Below are 25113 nucleotides of genomic sequence, written 5' to 3' on the forward strand. Positions count from 1 at the left end.
GCGCAAAATTATGCTACAATGCGAACTTCAGAACATAGAATTAAAACTGCCTGCCATGAGCCTTACCCCAGTTAAGTCTTTTGCGACATTGACTAATCATGACTTGTGCTTGCGGGCATACCCAGAGGTGGTGCCAAACAGGTGAGGTTCCCGTGATGCTGTTTCCCTTATGCAGTGCACCGCTGCTGGAAACAAGTAACCACTCATCATTCAACAACACAAATTTTAATATCCAAGATGAAGGAACAGATGCTCTCAACAACATGTGCTCTGGCTTGTCAGTCCTTCAAGCAAATGCCATCGTATCTGTCAAGTATGTTCCGAGAGATTCTGCTCCATTGGCAGCGCACTGAAATACACAAGAGCAGAGAGATGCTGAAGGTTGAGTACATCACCGAGACTTCAGTGCTACTGTACAAGCAAAGTTTTAGTGGGAATGGTTTTCATATCACAGGATTTTCCTTTGAAAGAATAGGAAGATGACTAGGAAAAGGGAAGAGTATGCATGTTGTTGTGTGCAACGGGTATTGCATAGTTCCCACAATCACAGCGAGGCTGGATTTCTTCAAGCAGCACATCTTCGGCTGAATGCACCATTCACCAGTGCTGCCGGGATGTGATTGAGCGTTTTGTCAACCCCTGCTGGAAGCAGTTCTATCAACATGATTTAGTCTCTCAGAACATGGAGATTGCTCATCCGGGAGATTTCTTTCTTCGTTGGCTTGCATAACCACTCGGTCAAGTGACCACTCAGGAAACTCCTCACAAAAAGAAGGCACAAGACCTGCAGGTCACAAGAAATATCCTGACTGGCCCCTTAGTGGTCTCCTTACAAGCAGAGCCAACAAAAGAGAGAGGGCCCAAAAATTTTGCAGAATGCAATGTATATTTGTGTGACCTGCAACTGTTAATCTTGGTGCTGTGGCTCTACACCACCGAGACACAACTGAGCTGTGACAACAATGCCAAAGCACTGCCACTGTACTGGCCAGCACACATCATACAAGGACATTCGTGCAGTATGGCACAGTTTTTCTCAATCCTCGTAGACGTCACGTTGCTATGGTTGCACTATTTTCATGACAAGCCTCTCTGATCAAACACATTTTATGCAACTGCTGCACAGCAACTGCAAGAGCACATGTTGGAAGTAATGGTCACAGGCTTCAGAAGCCAGCTTTCTCCACAATGGTCACATGGTTTAGTGTTGTGCAATCAAACATAACTGAATAAAGGTTGCCGATATGTTCTATGAAAATTTTGACAGGCCTGTTCATTCTGTGGAATTGCATATTTTACATACGGTCTGATCCACTGATTTCTTGGTCAACGGTTTCAGCTATGGAAGAATTGACTTGTTGCCCTAAGAATAGCATTTTGCTCATATTACAGCTACCATACTGCAAAGTTATGCTGTGGAAAAGCTATTGCACTTGCCACAGTATTTGGAGTACTGAAATTTAAAGATCATCGTAATGTTTTGGTTATGTGTAGCGCTGATAATGGCGTGAACGAAGAAAGTGCACTTGCATTCAGAAACACAGCTCTTGAGACAAAAAAATATGGCTGCCAAAGCTGGTGCCAGCAATCTTGTTTTTACATCAATGCCTCGACTACTGTGGTTTTTGCACTGCAGTCCAGAAACAACTGAATGTGCCGACCAAGGGGTAAAATATTTGTCCAAACAAGTTGCTGCTTCTGTTTCAATGACGCGTGCGTCTCGCTGTGCCATTAGACGGCTAAACGAGAGAAGACCATCCTGGTTTTACTGTCCAGACAGTGATCACCGCAACAGGCTTGTACGTTCCACAAGGTGAGTTGTTCCAGGCAGCGGCACCGGTTTCTGCAGGGGCCCCTACTGGCCGAGGCCCTTGATGCTGTGCAGCCAGATGAGGCCCTTGCACTCCTCGAGGTAGATGTCCGGGATGAGTCCGTACGCGGGGCCCAGGTTGGGCATCTCGACCATCTCGACGCTCGAGTTGCCGAACAGCTGGATCTCGTAGTCGATAAGCTGTCGGAAGAAGCCGTTGTTGGGGTGCACCACGGGGCGCCGTGACTTGAGGTAGCGGAACGCGTCGCGCAGCCGCATGCGGTGGTACTTCATGAGGTAGGCCAGGCAGAGCGTGGGCGAGCGCGAGGCTCCTGCCATGCAGTGCACGAGCACGCGGCCGCCGCGCATGTGCACGTTGTGGATGTGCTCCGACATCGGGTCAAAGTAGACGGACATGTCGAAGTAGGGCGAATCGTCCACGCGCACGCGCAGGAACTCGATGTTGTCCGCACCTATCGGCATGTCGGGGAGGTCGGTGCTGCAGTTGATGATGGTCGTTATGCCGATGGTGCGCACTGCGCTGAGCGTGATGGCGCGGAACCCGCTCAGGTACAGGTAGTCCGTCACCTGGGAGATGATGTTGAACGCCATCCTCCGCAGCAGCGCTGTCGACACCTGCGCAGACGACACGTCAGCTTTCTTCTCCCGCGAGAAAAAGGTGCCCATAGATGCGCCAGGTCACTTCAGTTTCGCTCACGAGGAAGCTCGCGCTGTCGTCACGTGCACGCGTGGACGCAGTGTTCGATGTGGAGGCGGGGTGACAACTCACGTTAACAAATGCGCCCCTATAAGCAAAATTTCGCAAACAATAGAGTTCCTATCCTCATATTTCCTTTCTTTCCCCAAACGTTTCAGATAGTCTGGTCTTGTTGACGAAGCAATGCTTTCGGTTTTACACACTGATCCATCGCGCACGACCACAACCTGAAAATACATTTTAGTCGAACAATTGTGAAGATGACTGGTCAGCACCCATTGTGGGATTAACAACCACGTACGCGGTGAAACGGCGAGAACACGAAAAAAAAAAGGGGGGGGGGGGAGCACGGAGGGCACCTATCGTTACATCCAATTCGACGTCAGGTAAAACGGTACGCACCTCACGGGAAAGCCGGTGTCGAATCGTTTGCAATGGTAGTCGCTCGTTGAACCTTGGCTCAAAGGCCTGTTGAGCCATTGCAGAGGCAGCGGCCGTCAGTCATGAGGAGGCGGGGATGGGGCTCGCGGAACCACGGGTGCCCGATCAGCCCTCGAAAGGCCTCCGCTGTCGAACAGGCCGCTGGACGCGAACCGCTCCCCTACGCTGCGAAAAAGGCGGGCGCTGCACTCAGCGACACCGAAACGGTCTTTCTGGGAGATCTATCCAGTTTCGCATCGAGTTTCGAACCTCAGTTCACCGCGAAGAGCGGTAGACCCAACCGCCGAACCAACCTTCGCATTCAATGGAAGCCCCGACCCGTTGGATAAATGGATAGTGCTTGGCTTGGCACGTGAAGCCAATGCTTTGGCTTTGGCTTCGCGTGCGAAGGCAAAGCTTCAACCCATAGAGTTTTGTAGAACTCTATGTTTCAATAAGCCTCAACCGATGGATATATGAACCGTCTCTCTCTCTCTCTCTCTCTCTCTCTCTCTCTCTTTCTCTCTCTTCCCCCCCCCCCTCCTTAAGCTACATTATTGCGCCTTCTAATAGTAAAAATCACCAGACATACGTTTGTTTCCAAGCCATTAACAAACTGAACTTGTCCTTGTCTTGTAAAAAATATATATAGCAATTCTTTTATTAACCTTACCATTTAGCGCTTTTAGCGACATCTTTACTTAGAAATAAAAGCTTTTGTTGATTATAAAGCTTAGTTTATAGCCTTAAAAGGTCAGTTAAATCACCAAAGCATGTCAGTGCAAGTTGTAATGCTCTTCACTGTGCGCTTTTTAAAAGACGTCTAAGTACGTAACATATCGAAGTGACGTGTGAAATAGCTATGGATCTTATGGATCGTATCTGATCATGGTGTGTCTGCTCACCTGTGGACATATGTTGCTACGTTTATTCGACGTGTAGACAAGGGGGCTCGTCGTGAATCCTGTTTTGTTTTAGATCGCATTAAACTTATTTCTCGAGTTATTCTCGAGCGCAATTATGGTCGATGATGCTACGAGAAAAACCCTTAGTGGCATCCCGTTACTGAGAACTAAAGCCGGGCCACGCGACAAGGACCTGTGGCCCTCACGACTAAAGGAGGAGTACCAAGCGCTGATCAAGGTGAGATACTTTGAATTAGTGCAGTTTCCTTTTAACTTGCAGCAATGCACTGTGGTTGTTCAAGCTGCCCGATTTCAAAATATATGTGCTCCGAGCTCAATGTAACTAACGTACTGCATAGCAGTGTTCAAGAAAGCACTTAGCAACGCTTTCCGTTCACTCACGTTGAAACACTTTATTGGGGGGTCCCTGCGAGCAGGCGTGTTTTGACCAAGTTTTCATTACGAAGCCGAGAAATGAACAATCAATGTTCACAACGACAACTAATTTCCTGCCCTTTTTTTAAACCCAAAAGTGGTGCTATCTGTTGTGCGAGGTTCCTTCAAGGTTTCCGTGTCGGCAGTCGATGAGCCACCCGTTTTGTATGTGCAGTACGTGCAGAACAACAAGGAGAATGACAACGACTGGTTCCGGCTCGAGTCCAACAAAGATGGTACTCGGTGGTTCGGCAAGTGTTGGTACATCCACGAGCTTCTCAAGTACGAGTTCGACGTGGAGTTTGACGTGAGTGATGCCTGTGCTTTGTAAGATATCTTTGGCCTGTAAACCGCTTTAGCTCCATCCTTCACGCAACTCGCATCTGTGCATGTTCAAGTATGCATGCGATCCTAGTTACGCACGAAACGTATGATTTACTTAGTTTTTACAGCGTAGGACATCACAACACACAATCCAGAAGAAATGAACGTTTCGACAGAATACTTTAAATTAGTGTGCAGGCTGTAGTCATCCGAGCAAGTAAGGGCATAACAAAAAACGCTGCAGAAAGTCAAAGCCAAGTGAAAGCATCCTAGCAGATGTCCTGCAGGGGCAGCTTTATGCATTAATGCTGTGTTGTATGGGCATGCCAGGGTGTTCTTAGCGAGTGATTTTTAGCCTCGCCACGTGATGCCATAAGGGGCATGCTGATGTGTTCATTTTACCTACCCTGATGGTTATATCATCATAACTGCTGTAGCCAACATCTCGCGAAGTGTTGCCCATGCTTCAAAGCGGTTTTTTTAGCTCAGTGTTCATAGGATAGCTCACATCATGCTTGTCAGAGAAACACTGTGTGTGGTGTGTGCAGAATGGTAGTAGTGCTTTTCCCAGCCTGAAGTGGTGCTGCAGGTGGCCAGCACGAAGCGCACTCACCTCACACATATGGTGCTGACATATCGAGTACTGCTGGAGTGCCCATATAGTTATGATTGCAATAAAATGGAAGCTAAGGAAAGCTTGTTTCAGGCACGTTGGTGCTTAGATGCGTAGTATAGATGAGAGTATAGAGTTGGTTGGTTGGTTTGCGGGGTTTAACGTTGCAAAGCAATTCAGTTTATGAAAGAATCGGTGGTGGAGGGCTCCGGATAATTTTTATCACCTGGGGTTCTTTAACGTGCACTGACATCACAGAGTACATTGGCCTCTAGCATTTTGCCTCCATCAAAATGTGACCACAGTGGCAAGGATCGAACCCGCGTCTTTCGTAACCACTGGGCCACCGCAACGATGAGAAGAATGTGTACGCAAACAATAATGGACATGAACAGATAGTACTAGCAAGCAAAAATAATGTTTAAACCTGAACTGGGATTCGTGTGCATTTTACTTACAAAATGTGCTAAAAAGGCCACATGATGCAGTGCTGAACCACAGGTAAGGCTTCAACAAAGCGGATCAAGTTGTACACAGTGATACTGAGATATGATGGACGTATTTGTCATTGTAGGGTTTTAATATAAAACGCCTCCAGTGTATCTTTTGTGGTGATGTTTTTGCTGCTGCCCAGTCTTATGACATTTCTAAGTGTGTGACTGAGCTCTTGGCCCAAGGCTCTGTCGATTTTTTATTGCTGAGAGAAGTGAAAGTGAAATGTGGATGTAGTGGCAGCTCCTGCAAGAAAATTTGTTCTTTCAGAAATATGTGCATTTAAGTAGGCGTGATGGATTGCTGACTGGGGCACATGCAGTGAGCTTAAAGGGGTACTGGCGTAAAGTTTCACGGCTGAGATAGCCTGCGGGATCGATTCTCGTGAACATGTGTGTATCATTACCAAATCTGAAATGCAGATACAGCTTGGAAGGTAACATTATGAATTTTGAAGTTTGTGTGCCCGATCCAGCACTATACGCCGCACCTCGTGATAGTTACATCATACAAAGTGACCTGAAGGTGACCTAAAACTTCTGTGACGTCACCACTGCGGCTGAGCTCTGAGATGCCCAGCTAAACAACGACATCGCAGTCCTCATTGCGCTTTTGCCGCGCTTGCAGCAGCGAGCTAATATTTGGGGGCTCCTCTCAAGTCATGCCCTCAGTGAATGTGTGGAAGGCTCAAGAAAGCCTTTGCCACCGGGTGATGATGATGGCAATGACGGCAACGACATCGCGCTGCATGTGCCGCATGCAAAAGAACGCATATGGACTATGCAGGCAGCGCAGAAGTGCGTCACAGTTTCACACACTAGGTGGGGTTAGTTTCACACGGCAGCTTGTCGTTCTCTGGGCTCTCCCAAACTGAAACTGAGACTGGCCGGTAATAAACAGACTGGGATTAATTAACTGTCACGTGCTGCAGCAAGCGATGTGCCGTGTTATGACTAATAGGCCCCCAGCAACATGTTGCAGCAAAAAAAGGGGCACCCCAAAACTTTTGTGTCAGTACCCCCTTTAAAAAAAACGCCAGGCCTGCGCTGAAACCGCAGCACAGTCACAGCGAAAGCTGGAAGAGCGGCGTTTCTAGAGCCCGTTAAGCTCTCTTGGGGTTACAATACAAGCACACTAGAAAGGTACCTACTACGCCATAAATCACAATTTTTGTGAAGTTGGGAAGCACCTACTAAGCCATTATTCGTCATTCTGCGGAGAAGCGAGGCACCAGCTGCACGTCTGTAAGGCATTATGTGCACTTTGTTGACGCGACGACTGATGACGATGAAGAATTATGGCTCAGCCCCTTGTAATGGGTTGGAATCTTTAAACGGCCCACCAGTTATGTAATTTGCATTGGGTGACGCCCGGTCACTATTTCCCTCTCCCGTCATGCTGTATAACATACGTTGACGTGGGAGAGAGACGGGGGAGGGGGGCGAAGAACTTTACTGAGACCCCAAGGAAATGGATCATGCGCTTATGGGCTTCCTTGGCAACCGATACAAGTGCACTTGCGAGGAACCCACTACGCTATAAATCAGTGTAATTTTACTGAGACCCCGAGGAAGTGGATCATGTGCTTATGGGCTTCCTTGGCAACCAATACAAGTGCACTTGTGAGGAACCCACTACGCTATAAATCATTGTAATTTTTGAGAAGTCGGGCAGCAGGCACTGTGCCATTTTTCGTCATTCTACGGAGAGCGTTGGTACCTGCTATACGCATGTAAGGCATTATGCCCACTTTGTTGATGCTGTGCCTGATGACGATGAAGAATTATGGCAGAGCATTTGTAATGGGTTGGAAGCATTCAACAACCTACTCGTTGCGCAATTCACATTGTGTGACGCCTGGTTACAGAATTCGCCCTGTGCGACGCTTGGTGCTTATTTTACTCTTCTACCACGCTGTATTGCATATGCTAATGTGGTTCCTTCCCGACATGAAGCCTGTATAGGACCTTTTTGCAAAGCAGTTTCAAGCACCGGCATGGCTCAGAGGTTGAATACTGGGCTCCCACGCAGAGGGCCCAGGTTCGAACCTCGTTCCATCCTGGAATTTTTTTCTTATTTCGTTTTTTTTTTCTTATTTCGAGCGATACTGGTTACGGACACCGGCGGCGGCGGCGGCGGCGGACAACTACGGCACCAAAAACGGCCGGTGAAATGATCTCATAACAGCTTTCGCTGTAAAAGAAATCTGCTGCAGTGTGGAGTCAGTGAGCTCCCTTTTGAGATAGTGAGGGCTGAAGGACCAGTTAGTTTAGCTGTCAAATAATTTGTAGCGCGACCACTTAACAAAAAAAAAGGAGAGAGACATGACTGAGTGCTCATAGCTAAAGTGACAGCACAAACTAGCCCAACATGCATCTTTTATGAGGACCAGTTAAATTTTGGAATTTCTGTTTGTACATTTCGGCAGTAGGTGTTAGACAAGAACTTAAAGGGACACTAAAGAGAAACAGTGAATTGATTTAGATTGATAAAGTGTGCTCGGAGAACTCTTGTGTAGTTTATTTCACCACCATAGGTTTATTATTAGAGGAGAAAACCAAGTTCAAAGTTTCATTTTTAAATTTCGCGCCGAACTTTGTAATTCGTGACGTAAAAGGTTTCAAAGAGCATTTAACGTATTTTGGTGCCACTGGCTCGACGAAATTTCCACAAACTCGTTATGTCAAGTCTCTGGCCCCCTCATAAGACAATATACTTCGATTTAACCGATTAGGAACTACGTAGGCCCAAGCAGGCGCCGTCAAAAATATGTGACGTCACGGCAAATGGTGCGGGAATTGCAAGGTGGCGTCGCCACCTGTATTTTCTTTTTGCGCGTTTTCTCGCTTATTAAGCGTCTTCTCGCAGCAAGCGTGCTGTTTTTGGTATCGTGGAAGACTACTTTACTAATGCGAGAAAAATCGTTTTGCTCTTTAGTGTCCCTTTAAAGGGTCTCTGCAACACTTTTTTAACATGGTCAGAAAACGCTGCCGATCAGTAGTCGAGGATCCTGAGAACATGTGAGCCAAACATTATAGCGCATCATGCGGCCTGGAATGTACAATAAGTTTTCAAAGTCAGCTAGAAATCGGTCACTCATCTCACGGCAAATAATGCCATAATCCAATATGACCACGTCATAAACACAATGTTGACGGCCATTGGCTGATTTGAGCATCGTGAGCTGCGTAGTTACTGCGGCTGCCACGGGATGCCGCAACACGCCCGTGCTGCACTCTGTAGTGCTAGAATTACACACAGTATAAAATTACACTGGCACGCTTGCACTCATGCTCAAAGTAAGCCATGCATTCAAAGAAAAAGAAAGTGTTCAAGGTCATGATGCATGCTGACAAACAAACGTTGCCTCTTGCCCCCCTGTCATCCCCTTTGCTTAGCTTTCAGTGCCCTCGCTGGTACGAAAGGCAAGAGAAAGTGCTTGAAGCATGCAACACGTCCGTGTAACTCTAGTCGTACTTGACGGATTCTAAAAACTTTTCTGGCAGTTGATTTATGAGGCATTAAACTCATTTAATGAAGTAATTTGATGATTACTTGAAAAATGTTGCAAGACCCCTTTACCTTTCGAGACAGCCTATGATCTAACAAGCACGGTGGGTTTTCGTTATTGGCACATGTGTGATGATTGAAAAGGGGCAGAAAGAAAAGGCAGAGAGGTCACTTAGATACGAGTTTCAGCTTGCTGCCCTGCACTGAGCTGTGAATCAGAAAGAGGGCAAAGGCACGCACATTATGTACACACACAAACACACACGCACACCATGTGCTTGTCTATACACATACCAGTATATATAAATTGTGCAAGAGCCCCTGTAACGCATTCACAAGTTTCTGTCGATAATGTAAAACTTTTATTTCAGACAGAGGTCCATTCCAGCTGGTTGAACATGACTGAGAGCAACTGTCTTTACACTGTACTGCAGACAGTGGCACAGAGCATGACATTTTTTTTCTTCACTGCCATGATGGTTACATGTAGTGTTTGCCGTTTCTATGAGTATTGCATAGGGCATTGGCAATTGCGACACCCATCTATAGTCTACACAGAATGGTTACGTGTCTTCATTGAAGTCTTGATGGAAATAGAAGCTTTAAAATAAAACACAGAGAGTATAACTTGGCATGCAAGCCTGTGTAGCTTGCTTGCATCATCTCTCCTAGAAAGTGGGATTCGTAAGTGGTGGTCTTCTGCATTGGCTAAATGAGCAGTAGATGGAGAAATTCATTGCTAATAATACCACAGTGACATGGTAGACGCTGAGAAATGACGTGGCGTCCTTTTTCAGTTTTTAGTGTTTGATCTGTATAATTTTAAACACCAGCTGGTTCATGCAGATTGCTTTATGATGGTGCCGGGATACACTGCTGAGCTGCCTTCATATCTAAAAAGACGGACCGTTTGTGTGTCGATTTGGCATTAATAAAACATAGCATGACACTAAGTGTTTCAAATTCTGCTGCAACCAAGTGCATTTAATGTCTGATTTTTCGTATTTTAATGTAAATTTCTCTGTAACTTCGTGTACACAGATTCCGGTGACATACCCAACCACAGCCCCTGAAATTGCATTGCCATCACTGGATGGCAAAACAGCCAAGATGTACAGGTGAGGTACCTGAAATGTCACAATTGATTTCATGTTGTTTCCAACTGATGCTCTTCAAAATCCACCATCAAATACAAGTGCTTCCTGTGCACATGTAGCCACAGTAGCAAACTGAGACATTAGTTATTTTTCTTTTCGCTTGATTAGCTTGCTTTTTTATATATACCGTAAAATTCCGAGCAAGCGCCCCCACTTGAGCAAGTGCCCACTTTGCCTTTTCGGGAGATTTGAAATATGCGCCAATGACCAAGTAAACACCCCCCTCTCCTAACGCCATTCTTTTTCAACCTGTTCTCCGTCACAGAATCTTGCAGCAGCGGTTCTTAGGAACCCAAGTTCTGAGAGTCTTTAGATATGTGCACGATTTCTTAGTACTTCTACAGTGTGGTGCCTCGGGCTTGCATCCCGAGTTGTCACAAATTGTTAGAACATTTGAAGAAAGTCTTTCCCCCCTTGTCATAACACATGAGAACAGTAAATCCGTGCATATTCAATAAAGCGCTTTATTAGAAGTGCAGGTGTGCATTCTTCTTAGAGGCTTCTCCGCCGCCATCTTGAATTTTGGTCCGTAACTGAGCAAGGGCCCCGCTCCAAATCTTGTCCAATTAATTATCTTTTACTGTAGGGGGGGGGGTGCTTGCTCTGGATTTTACGGTATATATTCTTTTTTAGTTGTTTCATTTATCATTCATTCTGAAATCTTCCATTCAATACAACAATGTATCATTGGACCATTGCACCACTGGTTGCAACAAGCACATCGACTGGCTTTTGCACGCAACTATCACATTCACTCAGTGGGAGGAGCGGTGCTACCTTTGTGATACCACAAGAAGCTACAGTGGTGTGCCATGCGCGAAGTTTCGTTTTCCAAGTGTACAAAGTGTACACTGACCCAGCAGCCTTTGTGCTTTGTGTGTGTACACAGGACTAAATCCCTTCCCCATCTTATGCCTTTAAAAGTAAGGTGTCCTGTAACCGCATTCACTCTGGTGAAGGCCGGTCCACCAGCTGCAAGCAGCTTTATACCCTTGTTACACGGGCACGCTAACCTCAGTTACGGCGAATCTTAGTTCCCTTAAACCGCAGTTACATTTAGTTAGACGGAAAGCCTAACCGCAGTTATCCCACTAACCGTGCTTGCTCCGAACTGAGGTTGACCACCTCAGTTAAGGAAGCTAACTAACAAAATGGCAGCACCCAAGTCGGTAGTCGAAGGCAGCGTGGCTCCACTGGAGGCTCGAACGTCTTCCCAAAAGCAAGTAAATTGGCCTTTCTCAAGAATAGAAATGCTGACACGCGAAACAGTCCGTCAAAACAAACCACACACCGAACACGGCGATACCAAACGTATCAAGCAACGGATTGTCTTGGCTTTCGCACCGACCGTAAGTTGACTTCACCCATAGTTGCGAGACTAGCCCTTAAAGTTAAACATTGCCAAAACACTTGATGAAATACGCTCGGGGACTGCAGATGCAAGGAGGAAGAATTTATTTGAACTGAAATACGCTGTATTTGTCAGTATTTTTTATAAAAACCAGCGAAACATTCATATTTTAATCGCGAAACTTAGTGTCACGTGACCTGCTTCAGCGACACAAATTAAGAACAACTTTTCGCGTGTAACATGTGCCAACCGCAGTTGGCGCCAACTATAGTTTACTCCGGTTAACTGTGGTCCGTCGTAACTGAGGTTAGCGTGCCCGTGTAACTAGGGTATTAGTAAACTAATTGATTTACATTTGTCTGTCAATTGTGTGCATGATTATTCTCGTATATTTCTCTGGGTTCAGTGTATACTTTCTGCTTGTTATATATATATATATATATATATATATACACACACACACACAATAAAGTTGTTTTTTATGAAGGCGCCTCTACTCTTAAAATACTTATAACCTTGCGACAACCGAAGTTACTCTTCCGCATTTAAGCTTTATATATATATATATATATATATATATATATATATATATATATATATATATATATATATATATATATATATATATATATATCCAGGGCTTAGTCTCCCTTCACTGGAGGGGGGGGGGGGGCTCATAGGGCCGCGACCTAAACACACGCACACACACACACGGGTCATTCCATGCCAAGTGTCCCAAACGTGGCGCTCTCACATCGCAGATTTTGCTGATAAAATTTATACCTTTTTAATATACCCAATGGAGTATTGTGACAAAACATTTTTGCTAAAAAAAATTTTCAAGACCGTGACGCCCCCTCAAAGTTCGCTTGCTTTTGTTAAAGTGTGCCTAATAAAAAAATCTATATAAAATCTATTTTTGTGTGTTGAGCTTTGAAACAGCGCTTGCGCTACTACAGAGGTTCTGTTTAGTTGTGCTATTTAACAATTCCGAAATTTTCGTGTTTAGCTGCCAGCTACGTATCCTCAAAAACAACGAAAATCTTCAAAGTTCATGATTTTTTCCTAAGCTAACTCAAACTCTCCCGATGCAATCTAAATATTGGTGTGGTTTTCTTTTCAAAAATGTTTAGCGGTGAAATATACTCCAAATCTTCGCAAACAAAATTGTGAAATCAGATAAAATGTGCGATTTATTGCATATTTGATCGTATTTTTTGCACTGATGCGGTCCAAGTAAAAATCCTCATGATACGGCGTTTGATAGAAGACTTCATTACTAAGTAATGAAGAAAGTCTAATCAAATCATTTTTTTTTCTTTTAAGGAAGAAAATAATTTTTGAATTTGGCCCTCTGAACGCACCTTGCATTTCTTTCTGTTGCTGCTTCGCTGCAATGCACACGGACGCCCTTGCCTCTGACACTCATCACAGGAGGCGTCAAGATGTGAGATGTATGTCAGTTGCTCATGAGCGCCCAAAAGTCTTGTCGCCTTTATGTCAAGGCTACAAGTAATGGATTCACTTTATATTGTGAGCTCGCTTGGTGGGCCCAATGGGAAGTATGTACGCCGGACAGCAGATTACAGTATGGTTGGCACATTGTGCTACAGGGCTGTCTGCACAACTAGTATGCATGAGAAACAGTGTATACAATGTGCATTATTTCTTTCGTTATGTGCATACTAGTTGTGTAGACGACCGTGTGCATCTAGCAGTATGATGACAGCTGTTTCTTTCTTTGTTTTTTCTTTGTTTCTTTTTGCAGATGCCCCATTAAATGAATAATTGCGATTAAATCATTATTAAAAAAAATTGGAGAGCTATAGTTCCTCTGCATAAAGCACTACTGCCAAAAAAAAAGAAACTCCAGGCCGGCGCGGAAAGCGCAGCACAGTCACAGTGAAAGCTGGAAGAGCGGAATTTCTAGAGCTCGTTATGAACTGTCTTGGGGCTACTAATACAAGTAAACTAGCAAGATGCCCACTACGCCATAAATCATAGTTTTTGTGAAGTTGGGAGGCACCCACCACAACGTTATTCGTCATTCTGCGGAGAAGCGATGTACCATTTGTGAGCCATTATGTGCACTTTGTTGATGTGACGGTTGATAATGATGAAGAATTATGGCTGAGCCCTTTGTAATGGGTTGGAAGCTTTAAACGACCCACTAGTTACGTAATTCGCCCGGTCGTTATTGGTAGTTATTAGTTATTTGTAGTATTGAGAATTGTGTGACGCCCGGTCATTATTTCGCTGTCCCACCACCCTTTATAACATACGTTAACGTGAGAAAGAGAGAGAGGGAAAGAACTTTACTGAGACCCTGAGGAAATGGATCATGGGGGCCTTATGGGCTTCCTTGGCAACCAATAGAAGTGCACTGGCGAGGAACCCACTAAGCTATAAATCATCATAATTTTTTGAAGTAGGGAAGCAGCCACTATGCCATTTTTCATCATTCTGCAGAGAACCGTGGTACCCGTTAAACATCTGCAAGGCATTATGTGCACTTTGTTGATTCTGTGGCTGATGACGATGAAGAATTACGGCAGAGGCCTTTGTAATGGGTTGGAAGCATTCAACGACCCACTCGGTGCATAATTCGCGTTGTGTGATGCCTGGTTGTCATTTTACACTTCTACCACACTACATTGTGTATGTTAATGTGGTTCCTTCCCGACATGACGCCTCTATAGGGTCTTTTTGCAAAGCAGTTTCAAGCACGGGCATGGCTCTGGGGTAGAATACTGGGCCGCACAGAGGGCCCAAGTTCGAACCTCGTGCCGTCCTTTATATGCTCTCTTATTTCATTATTTTTTTTCTTATTTCGCTCGATAGTGTTTACGGACACCGGCGGCGGCGGCAGACAACTACGGCGCCAAAAACGGCCCTTACTGTGATCTCATAACAGCTTTCGCTGTAAAAAAAAAGTCAACTCCAGAGCTTGTCAAATGTGTGCCGCAGTGCTACAGTCGACCTGCTGAGGGGGGGGCTGAGCCCCTCCTTAAGAATTGGAGGGGGGGGGGGCCTCCCCCCCCCCCCCCGGGCCCTCCCTGACTTTAAGCCCTGTATATATCTTAACTCAGTGTAAAAGGAGCACGTACAGCATCAATTGTTATTGGATGTGATGTTCTTGGAATGCCGTTTTCATCCTTTTGTTTTCTGCTGCTCTTGGCTTGTTCACAGGGGAGGGAAGATCTGTATGACGGACCACTTCAAGCCTTTGTGGGCAAGGAATGTGCCAAAGTTTGGTATTGCTCATGCCATGGCACTTGGAGTAAGTATGGATGCCAACATTTGGGAGAACTGGGGTGATGAGCTTATTTTAGCTCTATTACAGCAGATGGCTTGCAAAACAATACAAATTATTTACATTGTGAGTAATTATTGTGGTACGGTTGTGGCATATTTGCGTGGTTGTTTCAAAGCCCTCTTAAACAAGACAGAAAGATAGCTGTATGCTGTTTTAATCCCTGCGGCTACTGGCCATTCTCAGCCTAACAGAAATGATTGATGGGCAAAGTAAACTAATTGTCAAGCTTATTACTGCCATCGCAGCAAAAGGGAGTTAAGGACCAAGTTCTTTCATGGTGAGAATAGGGGGTAAGGGGTGTTTCACTGTTCTTGTCATATTAAAACCTAGGACCTTAGTTTGTATGGGTACTTTTGATCCCAGTGACATCAAGAGTGGCGTCATATCAAACCACTGATGAAAACTAAGTTAAAGGAAATTGAAGGGAATACCTAAGGAAATACAGCCTCATTGAGTTACCAAGGCTAATGCATCTGTGTAGTTTCTGTTGCTCTCTGACTCATCTGAGACGAATCTCAGAACGTGTGGATGCCCGACTGAGGAAACTGCATTGCCAACTGGCTGCTCGTGGACAGTTGGGGTACAAGTTACACGCGGCACAGTGTGATGCAGCTTGCCTCTTGCAGCTCGGCCCATGGCTGGCAGTGGAGATCCCTGACCTCATCCAGAAGGGTGTGCTTAAGCACAAGGACGACACACAGACCAAGTCGTAGCCCAGTGGTGCGGCTGGAGCCGTGGCTGGTGCGCTCACAACCGCATGTGCATCTTTGCCTCTCAAAGAGTTGGTGGCCCTTGCTTGGTGCACATTCTTTCTCTCATTTAAAATAATATGAATAAAAAATATATTTACGTTTCTGCATTTGATAGAGTCAGGTGTTGCATGAGTGCTAATACATATTCTTGAAGTTGTGGAATCTGTACAATATTGTTTCAGGCAAAAATATCACTCTTAGCAAATATGGATGTTGGGAAACACTTATATATGATGTTTTCTAATTCATACTCAAGCTTTCTCAAGAAGCCAGCTCTGGCATCATGACACAGCAAGATTCGCCGACATCATGCAGCAATAAGCTAGAACAAGGATTTTCAAACTTTCTGGCCTTGTGGAACCCTAACGGCTTGTCCAGAGTGCCGTGGAACCGCGAACTTTTCCTTTCGCTCGAAGACAATCGCAAGCGGGTAAATTGTAGGTAAGCGATGACACCCCTGCGCCGAGTCGCGTAAAGAGCTCGCCAACCATACACCTCATGCCCCTGCACCATGCGCCATAAGCAATATGTTCCCACAAACGAAGCTCCGAATGTACAGAAAGCTGTTTTATTTTTTTCCAAACCAAAAAAAGAACGCATGCCTGTCTCACCTTGAAATGAGCGTCGTCCGATACACCAGTTGTAAGGCTAAGCCTAAACACTGTTGTAGCCCACAGCTGGCACGAGCGATGCCTCTTGTGCGTATCAAAGTGCTTGTTGCGCGTTTTGATTACAAAACTGAGAGATAATGCAGTGGGATTTCAGCGTGTATGAAAACTGTGCCACTTGAACACCGATGAGCCATGAGCCACAAATAAAGCACCGCGGTGCCTGTATAGGTCGTTTGAACTGGTTTGAGCACCCAATATCATCTTCTCTATCTCGACTTGTAGAATTACTGAAGTGATTCCCGTGTATGTGATACAAACTGCACCCACACGCAGATTCGCAAATTGCGCAAGTTTCATGTCGCGCACTAGACGGTGAATCCTTAGTGCTGCCACCACGTGGCAGCACTACGGATTCGAGAGACTCACGTGTTGGGTCTCTCGAATGGTGGGTCTCGAAGAGACCCACCATGGTAGTAGGTCTCACTACCCGCCGACTACCGATGCCACGCAGCAGAGCGGCTGTGGAAACATCACGATATCTTGTGCAGGCACGTGACGAGAAGCTTGTACCGTACCGTGTCACGACGTCAGGGTACAGTAAGAACGGAAACTACATTTTAAAAACACGTAACTAATTTTTCAGGGTGCACTCACAGTTACCAGTACATTTTCTGGGCTCTTGAGGACTTGGTCCTTCCTTTGATGTGAGAGAACGACAACTGAAAATTTTCGTGTCAGTACCCCTTTAACTGCGGTCAACCTCAGTTTGGAGCCCATGGTTAGTGGAATAAAGGCAGTTAGGGTTTCCATCCAACTGGATGTAACTGCCGTTTGCAGGAACTGAGGTTTGTTGTAACTGATGTTAATGTACCCTTGTATGTAGGGTATAATAGTAATAAAATAATCATGTTTATTTTGACTCTGCCTATATGTGGTGTAGTTACCTTATTCACCATAGCTGAGCTAGCCAGTGTATCTTTGTCATAACTGATCCACCCCTGCTTACAAAAACATAGTTTGTGGAAAACTGTAAAAGGCTGGCACTATCTGAAGCTTTCCGGCATCCTTAATAAGGCCTATAAAGCAATCTTGCATCTTCGTTGTTTTATAGAGTACATAGAAAATATTGTCTCTACACACTTTATAGAATCTTCGGTATATAAGCAGGGGCAACTTGTCAGGTGAACCAATAGAGGTGTTGCGGGACCAAACGTTATAGATAAGTGAACTGATCACGTATCAGTACTGGTGAGTTCGTCAAAACGTATTGTAAAATTCCAAAGCTTGTGCATAACAGTATTTTATTGAACCTGCACATAACAATATTGCAAGGAACTTTGTACTCACTTACATTTGTTTTTTGTTGATGTCCACTTCTAACATTATCTTTAGATCATTAGTGATTGTGTCACTGTCATCCCTCCTTCCCTCCTGCTGAGTTGTATTTAAATTGAATAAGCTTAGCCAGGAGAGTGGAGATGCTGAGATGAAATCTCGCATGCTGCACAAAGTTGCACTGAATGTTGGTAGAGTACCAGCCACTTATCTTGGTAACTCTGATGTTCCTTATTGAGTAACAAGTTGCAGGTTCTATTTTCAGTCCGAGTTGTCACATTCTGATCGATGTAGCATGCAGAAAGAATTCTGGCGGTGCATGTTACTAGAACCATACAATTATCGCATATCACATTGCTGATATGTTCCTTTTTCAATGCGAAATCCCATTGATTCATCAGCCAGTCAGCCCGTAGGGTAACTACCAAGCCAAAATGTGCGGAGCTTTTCTAGACTTTGTGGTGTTAAAGTTCTGCATACTGAGTGGTCCTGGTAAACACAAGTAAAGATTGTGTTTGAAAACACTTGTAATCTATGATAAGAGGTTCATTGTGCACAGACTAGACAATGCAAGGACTAGGAATTAGACACAAGGTCAAACTTCTAAATGAATTTTAATTTGTGCTTGTGTCTAACTTGTAGACTAGTTTTTTCCAGGTTGTGTGCAATTAACATTTTATTATCGATCACTACCGTCATTGCAATCCTTGTGTTTGCTAGTCAACACTGTTTGTAATGTGTATGCCTACCAAGAATAATTGTATTGTAAAAGTAATCTAGAAATATTGCGACAGCAGAGCACCACGAATGCACTCTTGGTGTCAGTGTCTTGTTGTGGAATTGCAATGGTTAAATTGTGGAGCGCAAGAAAGATTGCTTCAATGCCACTCTAGGTCTTCTGAGTGCACCAGAATGCTTGAATCACCACAAGAAAAGGAGTGAGCTTGTGCTGACTCTATTGACTGGACAAGAATATTGCCCATATAGTGCAAAGAAGATGTATCCTTAAACATTTCATTGTATGTGTTTTCCACTCCTGTAAAAACCCCAGCTTGGGGTTGACAGTATTAATAAACAAACAAACAAACAATTATGTGATATCGGCATATCCTGCAGTACAAATCAAGCAAAGCATTAGAAAACATTGTGGCGATTATGTCGGGTGTTAAAGGGACACTAAAGGCAAATATTAAGTCGACGTTGATTGTTGTAATAGCGTTCCGGAAACCTTGTAGTGCTTGTTTCGTGCCAAGGAAATGCTTATTTTGAAAGAAAATCACGTTTTAGTGGTCCGCTCGGCGTTAGCGCACTTCAAATCACCTGCCTGAACGGGCCTTCTGACGTGGCAGTTGCCGTGCCCAACGTTGCCCGCCTTTACTGCCCGGCCGCCGACGCTACGGTTTCTTTAGTGGCCATCAACTTTGCCAAGACGCAGCCAAGGGCCACTAATTGTAACGGAGCTTAGCTTGGCCAGCAGCAGTAGTAGAGTATCAACAATGCGAAAATAGCGAGATTCAAGCACACGCAGCAGTACGCGATACCGAAACTACAACTGTGACGCGCAACTCGGCGAAAACGGAACTTTGGAGCCCCATCGTTCCCCATGTCAACGCCAAGAGGTTCCTTTTTCCATGAATCAAACAAAAACGAACAAGCAGCATTTTATTACGTCTTATGATGCACGGAAGGTTCTTTTTTCTATCGCAACTAGTTTGATTACTAGTGAATCATTGACACTCGGGACTCTTCACGTCATCGGGATTATTTACGAAATATTCCACTCGTAGCGCACATCGTGTCCCACATTTACCTTAAAGGGGTCATGAACCACTTTTCCAAGTAATGATCTAATGGCCTCAGTATCGGAGTGTACTGCCTCCCGAATCGATTGTCGCAAAAATTTCTCGAATCCGTCAAGAATCAGCGGAGTTACGGGGGTTTGGCGCACGCTCCCAGCGCTTTCTCTCTTTTCTCGTGCCGACGAGCGCACTGGAAGCTAGACAGGGAGGGATGGCATGGGGGAAAGAAGTTACGCCAGCGCGCGTCATGAAACGCGATCGCTCTCCCGCTGTGATTCGCTTGCGCGAGTGCGGCTACCGTGTACTGAGGAGTGCGGCGCCGGCAAGTGGCGGCACCCCGCGGCAAGAAGGGCATCTGATCCGAACGCCGCTCTCGATTTACGTCGGCTATCGGCCAATAAGCATGCTATGTCTCTTGCGACGTACAGCGGACAGACGCCCCGCCAACCGACGAGAGTGAGAACCGGCCTCTGTTTGAAAAGAGGGTGGCCTGGGGAAACGGCAACTTCGCGCTCCGCTTGTGGCCATTACGCGGCGCGCACGACTGTAATATTTGACAGAGCAGTTCATAGCCGTGTCAGCTTTCCGCAGGATGTGTTTTTTCAATCAGCCCAAGGGGTGCTTCATGACTCCTTTAATTTCTCGATTACTAGAGCACTGCTGTTGATACTATTGACGTTTTAGACGTTCTCACACATTGACCTTTCGCTCTGACATAAATTGTTGTTTGCCTTTAGTGTCCCTTTAACTGAAAAAAAACTAAAGAAAAAGAGATACAGAAAGCCTGTCATTCTTTTTATTCCACTGCCATAACACGCATTTCGGCACACAAGAACATGCTTTAAACATAGTTTTCTTTTTTTTTTTTTTTGCATTTTCGGGCTTACACACGGTACCGTAGCAACAATTTAAGTCAAAAGTGACAAAAAAAAAAACGCCAGGCCTGCGCGGAAAGCGCAGCACAGTCACAGCGAAAGCTGGAAGAGCGGCATTTCTAGAGCCCGTTATAAACTCTATTGTGGCTACTAATACAAGCACACTAGCAACGTACCGACTACACCACAAATCGTAATTTTTGTGAAGTTGGGAAGCACCCACCACGACATTATTCGTCATTCTGCGGAGAAGCGCGGTATCATCTGTAAGGCATTATGTGCACTTTTTTGATGCGACGGTTGATGACGATGAAGAATTATGGCTGAGTCCTTTGTAATGGGTTGGAAAACGACCCAATAGTTACGTAATTCGCATTGTGTGACGCCCGGTCGTTATTTAACTCTCCCACCACGCTTTATAACATACGTTGACGTGAGAAAGAGAGAGAGGGAATTAACTTTATTGAGACCCTGAGGAAATGGATCATGGGAGCCTTATGGGCTTCCTTGGCAACCAATAGAAGTGCACTTGCGAGGAACCCACTACGCTATAAATCATCATAATTTTTGTGAAGTGGGGAAGTAGCCACTATGCAATTTTTCGTCAATCTGCGGAGAACCGTGGTACCCGCTAAACACCTGTAAGGCATTATGTGCACTTTGTTGATGCTGCGGCTGATGACGATGAATAATTATGGCTGAGCCCTTTGTAATGGGTTGGAAGCTTTAGACGATCCACTAGTTACGTAATTCGCATTGTGAGACACCTGGTCGTTATTTAACTCTCCCACCAGGGGCGTGGCCAGAAATTTTTTTCGGGGGGGGGGGGGGGGGGGGGGGTTCAGCCATACTTTATGTATGTTCGTGCGTGCGTTTATATGTGTCGTGTATACAAGGTGTTTCAAGAAATGTGTCCGAAAATACTCAAAAATCAGGAAGATGCGATATTTGTTCGATGCCTTCACAATTACTTTTGTAGCTGCAGGCATCTTAAGATAGCTAAAGACATCATTTGGGACATTAATTATGAAAGTTAGATTAATTAAGTTTTTAATTAGTGGAGGTAGGTGGTTAAGTCAAATGGGAGAATTCAAGTCCTTCATGCGAAGAACCCATTGCAGCTTTGAGGTTTCGAAAAAGCGGCCTCTAGTAATAATTGCGAAGTAATGAAATTAACCCAAATGCAGCGGCGAAACCGAAACGCGGGAGCGCTCAACTGCCGTATTCTTCTGAGACGTCCAGAATGAGTGAGCGTCGTTATATCGAGCATCAACCGACTTTGTTGTGCTGGTGTGCGGGCTGCGCTTGCTATTGTAGCACGCATGGCGCACATACATTAACGAACGCTGAAGAACTACACCTCTGTACTCGTTGTCTTGAACAGTGACGTCATTCTGGTCGTCTGCTTGTTGCGCTCATCGGTGCTTCGGTTTCGGTTTCGCCGTTGAAATGGGTTGAATTTCATTACGCTGCAATACGAGGGCGGTCCGATAAGTACTTAGCCTCACCGCGAGAGCGCGACTCTATCGCATGGGACATATACTGACGTTAAGTACGCTCTCTTAGAGGGACACATGCGAAGGTCCAGTCGAATCGGGCTCGCGGTTTTGTTTTGGCCGCTTGAGAAAGCAGGTGATGTTCGTGTCTCCGTAAAAAATGGAAAAAGAGCAATATCGGTCAGTGATTCGATTTTTGATTTTGAAAGCGAAATCGTGCAGCGAAATCAAAGAGCGAGTGGATGCCGTCTACGGTGAGTCTTCTCCTTCGATGGAAACCGTAAAAAATTGGTTCAACGAGTTTAAACGTGGTTGCACGTCGGTTTTTGGTGAGCCTCGCCCAGGGGCCCCGCAAACGGCTACCACGGCCGATAACGTGGCCAAAATCCACGACCTCGTATTGGCAGACCACCGACTGAAGGTGCGCGAGATAGATGAGTCAGTAGGCATCTCAAAAGACCGCGTGGGTCATATCCTGCATGAAATTTTGGGCATGAGAAAGCTGTCGGCGCGATGGGTGCCGCGTTTGCTCACTCCGGACAACAAGCGCGTCCGTGAGACCACTTCAAAGCAGTGTTTGAAGCGGTTTAAGCGTAATTCGAAGGAGTTCCTGCGTCGTTTTGTGACCGCCGACGAAACATGGATCCACTGGTACACCAGAGACCAAAGAACAGTCGAAACAGTGGACTGCACCCAGAGAACCTGCTCCGAAGAAGGCGAAGACTGTCGCATCGGCCGGAAAGGTGATGGCCACCATTTTCTGGGATTCTCACGGTTTGATCTTCGTCGACAACCTTGAGAAGGGCAAAACGGTGACAGGACCCTACTACGCTGAATTACTGGGCCGATTTGACGCCGAATTGCGAAAAAAACGGCCACATTTGGGGAAGAAAAAGGTGCTCTTCCACCATGACAACGGGCCAGCTCGCACCTGCGCCGTCGCCACGGCCAAGTTGGTCGAACTGGGCTACGAAGTGGTGCCCCATCCAGCGTATTCTCCAGATTTGGCCCCGAATGACTTCTTCTTGTTTCCCAACTTAAAAAAGTCACTCGCCGGACAAAGTTTTTAGTCGAATGAAGAAGTTATCGCCGCCACAGAGGCCTACTTTGCAGCTCAGGAGAAAACGTATTTTTCTGACGGGATTAAGAAGTTGGAGGATCGCTTGGTCAAGTGTATAGAGTTGAAAGGGGACTATGTTGACAAATAAATTGACACCATTCCAAAATTTTCGTTTTTCTTTTGAAGGCTAAGTACTTATCGGACCGCCCTCGTAATTATTAGAGCTCGCTTTTTCTTTATCTCAAAGCTGCGATGGGTTCTTCGCATAAAGAACTTCAATTCTCCCATTTGACATAACCGCCTAACTCCATTAATTAAAAAGTTAATTTACCTTCCTTAATTATGTCCCAAATGATGCCTTTAACCATCTTTAGATGCCTGCCGCTACAGAAATAGCAATTGTAAAGGCAGCGAGCAAATATCGCACTTTCCTGATTTTAGAGGATTTTCGGGCACATTTCTTGGAACACCCTGTATAAACGCAAGCAAAACTGAAAAATCTCGGGGGCGCAGGGGGTTGAACCCCCCAATCCCCCCTCCCCTGTCTACGCCCCTGTCTCCCACCATGCTATATAACATACGTTAATTAACGTGAGAGAGAAAGAGAGGGGGTTAAGAACTTCATTGAGACCCTGGGTAAATGGATCATGGGGGCCTTATGGGCCTCCTTGGCAACCAATAGAAGTGCACTTGCGAGGAACTCGCTACAACATGATATAATTTTTGTGAAGTAGGGAAGCAGCCACTATGCCATTTTTCTTCATTCTGCGGAGAACCGTGGTACCCGCTAAAACACCTGTAAGGCATTATGTGCACTTTGTTGATGCTGTGGCTGATGACGATGAAGAATTATGGCAGAGCCCTTTGTAATGGATTGGAAGAATTCAACAACCCACTCGTTGCGCAATTCGCATTGTGTGACGCTTGGTTGTTATTTTACTCTTCTATCACGCTACATAACATATGTTAATGTGGTTCCTTCCCGACATGAAGCCTGTATAGGGTCTTTTTGCAAAGGAGTCTCAAGCACCGGCATGGCTCTGAGGTAGAATACTGGGCTCCCACGCAGAGAGCCCAGGTTCGAACCTAGTGCCATCCTGGATATTGTTTTCTTATTTCGCGCGATAGCGCTTACGGACACCGGCGGCGGACAACTACGGCGCCAAAAACGGCCCTTGTTGTGATCTCATAACAGCTTTCGCTGTAAAAACTGCGCGAACTCAGGTCGAAGGAAGGTGACACGAGGACGGGCGCTGACTGCCGACTGAAAATTTTATTGAAGAAACCACGTATTATACACCTACAGGAAAGCATGAAAAAAAGATTGTTACAATTTTAATCACGTGCGTGATGTCAGAGAGCGGATTTCCTTGTCTCAGATCAAGCGACGGAACGACATTGCTCGCCGCTTTTGTAGATAGGAAAGACCTCGAAGATCTCAAAGGCGCGAGGGCTGGTAGCCTGCACAAAGCACACAACAAGAGAGCAACCATCTGCGTCACACATCAAATCTGTGCGTGTCTAATATCTAAATTCCTTGTAAAAATGACACTTCATCATCGGTCAAATGTATCGATGGAGCACTAACACACATGTCTTCGCCAAGGTCGCGCATCGTAAAGGCTTCGATAATATCTCGTTCCCTCGTGTCTTTATCGCGATAACACTGTGGTGTCCTCGAAATCTGGCTGACATTGGCATCTGTTGCAGTGTGTAGCTAAGTCACCAGGGTGACAAATGTGGTTATTGTTGTAATTATGCTCGCGTAAACGCGAGTTAAGGCACCTACCGGTTTGTCCAATGTACCGTCTTCCGCATGAAAGCGGAAGACGCGTTTTTTCAACTATTGAGTTATGTGCCAACTAGCCCGCCTTTCGCCGCTTGTCCAGCTTGTAACAATTTAAGAACCAGGTTCTCAGTGCGCCAAAGTGTGAGAACTTGTTTCCATTCAAAGTTGACACTGGATCTGCTACTTCCAGGCGTGCCCGCTAGGTGGCTAGCGCTGTGCAATCGCGAACGCGTCACTGCCACGCGGCAGAATGCCTGGGTTCGAGCCGGAATCGAACACTGACGTTTATGCTTTGTAGTTGTCGGGATTTTTCGCCCACGGCGCCGTCGACATCGACACCGAATT

At 45.6% G+C, this 25113-nt stretch overlaps 2 protein-coding genes across 3 annotated transcripts; one reads left to right on the forward strand and one right to left on the reverse strand.

The window, feature by feature from the left end:
• Positions 1-209: 209 nt before the first annotated feature.
• LOC119393256 (dual specificity protein phosphatase 18) lies at positions 210-3300 on the reverse strand. Of its 2 annotated transcripts, none has more exons than XM_037660186.2 (3): positions 3219-3300; positions 2931-3129; positions 210-2446 (listed from the first exon to the last, which is right to left on the reverse strand). In XM_037660186.2, exons 2-3 carry the CDS (start codon positions 3006-3008, stop codon positions 1856-1858), a joined length of 669 nt encoding a protein of 222 aa, XP_037516114.1. In that variant the 5' UTR covers positions 3009-3129; positions 3219-3300; the 3' UTR covers positions 210-1855. The 2 variants fall into 2 exon arrangements, with proteins under 2 accessions (XP_037516114.1, XP_037516113.1); XM_037660185.2 differs by having other exon boundaries at positions 2931-3134; positions 3219-3289.
• Positions 3301-3830: 530 nt separating this feature from the next.
• On the forward strand, positions 3831-15910 carry LOC119393257 (ubiquitin-fold modifier-conjugating enzyme 1). Its single transcript, XM_037660187.2, has 5 exons — positions 3831-4091; positions 4464-4595; positions 10269-10345; positions 14925-15015; positions 15678-15910. The coding sequence occupies exons 1-5, from the start codon at positions 3969-3971 to the stop codon at positions 15762-15764; spliced, it is 510 nt and encodes a 169-aa protein (XP_037516115.1). The 5' UTR covers positions 3831-3968; the 3' UTR covers positions 15765-15910.
• Positions 15911-25113: the final 9203 nt, after the last annotated feature.

The sequence above is a fragment of the Rhipicephalus sanguineus genome, chromosome 5, assembly GCF_013339695.2.
Source record: "Rhipicephalus sanguineus isolate Rsan-2018 chromosome 5, BIME_Rsan_1.4, whole genome shotgun sequence".
NCBI lineage: Eukaryota > Metazoa > Arthropoda > Arachnida > Ixodida > Ixodidae > Rhipicephalus > Rhipicephalus sanguineus.